This window comes from Cenococcum geophilum (genome assembly GCF_001692895.1).
Source record: "Cenococcum geophilum 1.58 unplaced genomic scaffold K441scaffold_14, whole genome shotgun sequence".
Taxonomy (NCBI): domain Eukaryota; kingdom Fungi; phylum Ascomycota; class Dothideomycetes; order Gloniales; family Gloniaceae; genus Cenococcum; species Cenococcum geophilum.
In genome coordinates, this window is record NW_027137572.1 from 2747818 (window position 1) to 2756009 (window position 8192).

Here is an 8192-nt window from a genome sequence, read left to right on the forward strand (position 1 = left end):
AGGAAGCCCTCTACCTATAGGTAGTAAAGAGAGAAAAGAAAATAGAAAACTACTAGCTTACTAAGACCTAGCGCCGTACTAATAGAGTATTATTATTATAATAAAGGATAAGAGGCTATTAGTATAGATAGAGATCTACTATACTTATTATAAGATAGGTAGACCTTAAATAGAAGCGATAATAAAAGGAGGTAGGAAAATATAAGACGTAACTATATAGAAAACCCTATAGTTAATACTAATACTCCCCCTATATAAAGGACTAATAAAGGTAAAATTTATAGCCGCCTTTCTACTATAAATAGAGGTCCTAAGCCTAAATATATAGTTAGTAAGTATCTATATTCTAAATACTATACCTTAATATACTTATAGATAGCCTATTTAGTTAGTATACTATATACTACTCTTCTATAGCTATTAGTTAGTAAGGGACTAGCTATTTACTAGTATAGATATAAATAATATTACCTATACTCTCTATAAGTATGTGCCTATAAGTAGTAGCAAAATAGCTATAGGCTAAGGAGTTCTCTAGTAGTTCTAAATAGTATATAAGATTTAATAGAAGGACACTAAAGAATATACCCCCGCCTAGCCGTAACCGGTACGCTAGTAAATTACTAGATACTTTTACTATTTCCCCCTCCTAGGTATTCTAATATATCTAAAAAGTATAGTATATAAAGTAGACCTAAAGATATAAAGATATAGTAGTAACTCTTTGATTAACGTCTGATACGGATCCTACTGGCCCACGCAGACTACTCCGTCGCAGGGGGGAAAACTTGTAATTTACATGAAGAAAACCCTGCAGTTGGGGGAGGAAAAACCCTATGAGCCACCTCAGTAGGATGAAAAACCCCGTTTTGCCATGTCTGTCCGTAGCGGCGGCCCTACGGGCCTACAACTACGTCCTGTCCTCCTTGGATGTTCGAACTCCTTGGGAACCACTGCTTCCTTCTCTAGCTTATCCCAGCTAGGGTTCACTACGTCCCAGCTAGGCCTTGCCAATTGATTGCTGTACTGTTGTTTCCCATATCTTGGCCATCCCCTGTGTGCTATCTCTTGTTTGACCATTGCCATATACGCCATGCCTCCCCCCCCCTAGGGCCTATCGAAGGCGTAAGGGGGAGCATGCTCCGCGGGCGATCGCCCTGGGGGTTAGGAGGGGCCGTATATTTGCTCGTTGCTCGGTCGCATTCGCTCGTTCGTCGATGTGAGAGGTCGTCGATGCTTTCTATTGGGGGTCGGGGGATGCTATCGAATGCTGTGCATCCATGTTGGATCGTACAGGTGTCTTCTGATAGGAGAATAGTAGTGTAGTACCTGCTATCGTAAGGGGGTACCAACAGTGGTGGTTTTCGAGATCTCACCATCCCATGTGAAAACTTTTCACCACCGCCCACACTACTCGCAACTACCACCACCATGTCGTATCGCACGCTGTGCGACGTCTCTGCGTTGGCTCTGGGTCTGAACTTCGAAGACCCAGGTTCGTAGCCGTCACCACGTACAGGTGCAGAGTCCGTTTTCGACGGCCAGATATAAAGATATATTAGCTAGGTAAAGGTAGAACGGATAAGACTAGCTAAAAGGAAATACTTAGGATTTTCCCCTTATAGAGCCTTTTCCTATATAGAAAGGTAAAAGCCTATAAAGACCTAAATAGGGACTAAATTAGGCAATATATAGAATTAATAGAATTAATTATTTATATAAGTATTTATATAGATATAAGGGATGTTTTATCTTTTACTTAGGTATACGCCTAGGAGCTCTTAGGGACTACTAAGGCTAGCCTTTAGCTAGGCCTTAGCAACCCCTCCTTACATCCCTTATTAGTTTATCTCTTCCTTTAAGGCTCTACCTATACTCTTTACTATACCGTCCTCTTCTATTAACTCCCTATAACTCTTACTTAGCTTACCTACTCCCTATTATATACCCTAGGCAATATACCTTATAATAAGTAAATAAATAAATATATAAATATTTATATAAATATTTATAAAGAGCTTTAAAACTTTATATTAAGCTTTAAGCTTAAGTATATAATTATTATATTAATTCCATTTATTACCTAATTTAGTCCCTTTTTAGGAATATATACTTCTACCTTTTTATATAGGAAAAGGCTCTATAAGGGGAAAAACTTAAGTATTTCCTTTTAGCTAGTTCTATATGTTCTACCTTTACTAAACTAATATATTTTTATATCTTTAGATCTACCTTATATATTATACTTCCTAGGTATATTAGAAGATCTAAAGGGGAAAATAGTAGGAGTATCTAGTAATTTACTAGCGTACCGCCTATAGCTAGGCGGGGGTATTTAGTCTCTAAGGGGCTAAAAGGGGGCATATCCTTTAGTGTCCTCTTATTAGATCTTATATACTATTTAGAATTACTAGAAAACACCTTAGCCTATAAGCTATTTTACTACTACTTATAAGCCTCTACCTATAGAGAGTATCTAGTTAATATTATTTATATATACGCTAGTAAATAGCTAGTCCCTTACTAACTAATAGCTATAGAAAATTAGTGTATAGTATACTAACTAAATAGGCTATCTGTAAGTATATTAAGGTATAGTATTTAGAATATAGATACTTACTAACTATATATTTAGGCTTAGGACTTTATTTATAGTAGGAAGGTAGCTATAGACTTTACCTTTATTAGTCCTTTATATAGAGGAAGTATTAGTATTAACTATTAAGTATTCTATATAGCTACGTCTTATATTTTTACTATCTCCTTCTATTGTTACTTCTATTTAAGGTCTACCTATCTTATAATAAGTATAGTAGATCTCTATCTATATTAGTAGCCTCTTATCCTCTATTACTATAATAGCGCTCTACTAGTATGGCATTAGGTCTTTACCTAGTGAGCTAATAGTTCTTATATTTCCTTTTCTCTCTCTACTACTAATCTTAGGCCCTAGATCTAGGAGCCGTATAGTATTATTAACCCCACTACTACTATATATAGTAGGTGTATACGTCTAAAAAAGGGTCCCTATATTAAGGTAGTAATCTATAATCCTACTAAAAATGCTGCTACTCCCCTATAGGTCGTCTATATAATATATATGTTTTAGTTTAATTTAGGGTCTACTTAGACCCCTAGGACCTTAAAGGTGGCTTCCAGTCCCACCCTATAGCCCTAGATATTTACTATTAAGGCTAGGTTACTATTTGCCTTGCCTTTCCTTATAAAGTAGATAAGCTAGTATTTATTTAGTGCAAATTTAGTATAGCGTCGTTTTGCCTATATAATGTACTTATTATACGCCTAGTTTAACCTAGTACAGTTTTCTGCTACTATATTTCCCTATATAATTAGGTTTATATTAGCCCTCTCCCTAATTACCTTATATATCTAAGCGGTATAGCAAGCTTACCTAAGATATACTATATTTATACTAGGCCTAGACCTAAGTAGAGCCTTTAATAATATATTATATAAGAGACTTTTATAGATCCTAAGAAATAAAGGCCTACTAAAATAGATAATTAAGTTTATCTAAGCCTTCCTAATAGGGCGTACTATAAAAATTATAATCGAGAGCTATAAAAGTAAATTAATACTAATACCTATAGGTATTCTCTAGGGATTACCTCTATTACCAATCCTATTCCTTTTTTTATATATTTAAACTACTAGAGATATATAATAATAATAACTAAGATATAATAGCTTTAGAATTTATAGATAAGAGGATTAATTGTTTCTTCTTACGCCTATTTATATCTATAGTAGTAGCTCTTATATATTTACTGCTTCTTATATACGTTCTATAACTATCTTTTCTAAAAGCTTTCTTAGGGTATTTTCTAGGGTAATTAGTTTGTAGCTTCTTAAAAGTAGCCCTTTTCCTTTTATAAAACAACTATAGTTATTGTTGGTAACATAGGGGAAATCACCAATACTACTCGAGTAGATACAGTGATGGAAAAGCTTGTTGTATTAGATAGGGGAGGGTGAGGAACTTAAGGTTCCTTACCGCGCTAGTGCCACGACGGCACGTGATGGTAAGTTGCCGCACGTAAGGGCAAATTGCCTTACTCCCGACACTAGCAACTCTTCTTTTTATGGTTGCTATCTATATGCAAACAGACCGTATGCGATAATATAACAGTAGGTAGAATATAGCAGACTTTAGCAGGTAACACGCCTTATTCTACTAACCCGGACTTCTACTAGCCAATTACAATTTTCCATGCCCGGTATGGAAAATCACTATTAGCTCGCTTACTACTAGCGCCTTAGCGGCCCTTGCCACATCTTCTACTCCCTCTTAACTTAACCTTTAACTCGTATATATAGAGTATTTATATTAATAAACGTCTCTAGCGCCTTATTTGGGTTTACCTTTATTATTACATCTGCCGGGTTATCTTAGCTATTAATCTATTAAATCTTAAAGAGTTCTTAATACTTATAAGATTACTATAGTGCCATAATATTAATTATAAGGCGCTTCTTCTTTATAGTACTAAGCTTAACTAAACACTTATAGAGGGAATATAAGTCGGTGTATATAATCGTAGGGATAATAGGAAGTTTAAGTCAATCTATAATTATCTTTAAGGTAGTTCTAATTATAATTGCTATATTAACTCCACCAACCATTCTATATATCTCTAACGCTAGAACGCTTTAAGTAACGCGCTTACTCTTAGTTAAGCTCTAATAAATGAGATTGCCGTAGATTATAAAGTTATTCTCTCCAGTAGATTCGTTCGCGATAATAATCTTATATCCTAGCTAGGAGCTAAAATCTTTATTATTTATAAACGACCTATTAATAAACACAAAGAGCTTAACGGTGGGAAGATTAATAGGTACGTAGAGTAGTCCTTAATTAAGATGGTTCATTTACTAGAAAAGACGCTTATTTAGGGCAAGAACGTCGTCCTTAGTTAGTTCCTAGTATTAAGCGGCAATAGAGAGATTAAAGGAAGCCTTAGGTTAATAGATAGAAGTAATATAAGCTTTATAAGCGCGTTGCTCTACATATCCTTACTTTAAAGAATTAATATTAATAACATTAATCTTCTTGCCTTAACCCTTCTGGCGTAAAGCAATAGAATCCTTATTTAGGGAGAGGATGCATCTATTAAAGAGCAATGGTGTTATTAAACTAAGTCTTTTCTTTAGCTTTGCTATAAGATTTGCCTTTACTAGCTTGTCTTCTTTAAGAGCTAAGAATTAGTTGTCTCCTAAGATAATTATATTATTGGTTTGTATACTAATAATTCTAAATGGGGTTCCTGTAGTTGTAATAAGGAAGTAGGGATTAAATATAGAAGTAGTTATTAAAAGCTTCTCCTTATAGTGCTTGCTGTAGGTAGCCTACTAATAGGTTCCTACCTCTGCAATTCCGTATAATGGCTTAAGAATAACTATAATTGTATCTTTAGGATATTAGTGGCAAATTTATTCTGGAAGATATGCTAATATTAAGCGCTAAAGGTGCGTTTCTAATTAGGTGTAGGCTTAAGTGATATCTTATAAATAAACTACTATTCCGTTCTTTATTAAGGAGGGAGCTAGTATAATAATAACTTGCTAACTAGCTTGTTAAATTATAGGGGATTGCGTAAGGATTACCTCCTTACTATTATTGTTATAACCTTAGATAATAAGCCTTAATTTCTTAAATGGGGTATTAGTAGCTTTGCCCTTAATCTTATTAACTATTCTTAACTTAAAGATGCGAACTCTATTAAACTTGGTAGGGTCATACTTCTTAAATTTAAAGACTCCTCTTAAAATGAGACCGTTAATCTCTTGTTTGTCAAATGCTTGAAAAGGAGCTCCTGGGGTTGTGATACGGCCTTCCTTTTAGAGCTATTTTGCGAGCTTAAAGTCAGCCTTCTCTTTAGCTGTTATAAAGGCCATTAATAACTTGTTTTTACTCTTAATAGCAGTAATAAATTGCTCTTTAAAATTAATAAGGTATTAGCGATTTTGTGATTCTTTTAGGCGACCTCTACCGCGTCGTGGTTACGGTATATCTGCTGCAATTATATTAGAATTATGGTCTCCTTTTAGAGCATGTTAATCGTGGTTCTTCTCTAGGGTATCCTTTAGGGCATCCTCTGGGGAATCCTCTGGGGCATTCTGTAAAGGCTTATAACTATTATTCCTATAGTAGGGCTTAATAATAGTTAAATGGAATTAAGTGGGTTTATAGGGCATTTAAAGAGTATAAGTTTAACTATCGCTTGTAATGAGTTTATATAGCCCTAACTATCCTCCCTTTTTACGCCATACCTATACTTTAGATTGGAGAGGCAAATTAAGCGTAGTTGAGGTGTTTGGGCTATTTCTTATTCCTAGTACGTTGTTAACCTAGCGCGTGGCGTAGATACGTTGCACCTCTTTTATTGCCTTGTAAATAGCCTTAGCTTATTATATAATGGAGGGAGATAGTAGAGAATTATTAGTTATTTAAGGGTAAGCGCTAAAGACTAGTAATGTGGGTATAAGTCTATCTAGACTAGCGGAATTATTAATAGCCTTAATAGCTATCTATAAGATAAGCTTTTTACTAGTGTCCTCTAGTTCTAAAGAAATAATCTTATATGCTTGGCGCAATGGTGTGTGGTATTATTCCACTTTTCTAACGCTATTATATGCCTTAATAGGGACTTCCTTAACCTTAATTACTATTGCCTTTACTTATTGCCAAAACTCTATAGATAAGAAGTTCCTTCCTATGTTATAAATGACTTGGTTAGGGGGTCCTAGGTAGACATTAATCTAGTATAATTAAAGAGTATCCTATGCGTTCCTAGCTAATATATCCCTTAGGAAACGTGCGGCTTGGAAGGAAGTTAAGAAGTTAATAACTTGGAGTACTGGCTTACCGCTAAGATATATAATGTTAATAATAATATAGAAGTTAAAGTCGTAGTTATCTTTAAGGGTAAACTTAAATCGGCTAGGGGACTTCTAGTTTATTTAATAGTAATAGTAGTACTTTATAAGATGCTTAATTATCTTAACCTTAACCTTATAACCTGCTCGCTAAAGGACCCTAAGTAGTTAGTGGACGGATAGGTAACTAAAACGATGATGTAGTTGGCGTAGCTCTAACTTAGTTAAATGGCTCTAAGCAACGCTCCTTTCTGGCTGTTGAAGGAGTAACTAAGGGTGACCCTATTTGCGTATAACGGGCACCTAATTATCTCCCTAGATAAGCACGTTCTTAAGGTTATTAAGCTTAACGCCTAATCTATCTATATTTTAGATGCAGAATAGGAATAGGGTATTTATAGGAATAATGTGGAAAGTGATATATCCTAATAGGGTTTAGACCTTAATTGTACCAAGAGAGATTGTAGTACCCTTGCCAAAGCGGATTGTATGTTGGCCTGCCGTTAATTGGTTAATTTGAACAGATCTATTAAGCTACTAAAGGGCTTAAACTTAAGGTTCTCCTACTGTAGATACTTTTGCGGCTCTAGTATCTAGCATAATACTATAGAAGACGTTCGCTAAGTATCTGTTATTAAAAGAGAACGCGGAACTTTCCTTTAGCTCGTTAAAGATATCTGACTTTATAACGGAATGGAGCATAGATTGGTTATTAAGGACAGCGATAGTTTGTGTGCTATTTACCTTACTATACTTAGTAAAGTATTAGTTAGAGGAGTAGTTCTTAATTTCCATATCTATAAGGAGCTATTTGGCCTTATTAACCTTACCCTTAAGATCTTCTATACCTTTATATTAAACTAGGAAGCTTTAGAAGTAGGCTATAGTAACCTTACGATTTCTAACATTTTGTGCGCTCTAGCGGAACTTATTATATGCCTCCTTTCGTCTATTAAGGGGGTGTCTGGTTAACTAGTAATTTGGCTTCTTATAAACGTAGTACTTCTTCTAATAATTGCTCTAAAATGAACCTCTATAATTACCTTGTGGTTGACGTTAATTATACCCTCTACCGTATCCCCTACCGCGGCCACTATATATTTAATCGGTCCAGTTATAATCGTGTTAATTGGTTGGGTTAATTAAAGTAGGTTAAGGTTAGGTATTAAATTACTATACTTCTTAAGAGCGCAGAGCTGTGCTAATAGAGGATCTTAATTAGGTATATACTCCTTTATAAGTGTTTATAGGATTAAAAAGAGTAAGGTTGCATTCTTTAATACCTCGGCATGCGC

The 8192-nt window shown here is 34.8% G+C and overlaps 1 protein-coding gene across 1 annotated transcript; it reads right to left on the bottom strand.

Annotated features, from left to right (window-relative positions):
- Positions 1–713: 713 nt before the first annotated feature.
- K441DRAFT_657756 (uncharacterized protein) lies at positions 714–1468 on the bottom strand. Its single transcript, XM_067648237.1, has one exon. The coding sequence runs from the start codon at positions 1431–1433 to the stop codon at positions 1062–1064; it is 372 nt and encodes a 123-aa protein (XP_067505813.1). The 5' UTR covers positions 1434–1468; the 3' UTR covers positions 714–1061.
- Between the last annotated feature and the right edge of the window lie 6724 nt (positions 1469–8192).

Coding starts and splice junctions, on each gene's coding strand:
- K441DRAFT_657756 (XM_067648237.1), bottom strand. CDS start 1,433: ATGGTGGTGGTAGTTGCGAGTAGTGTGGGCGGTGGTGAAAAGTTTTCA.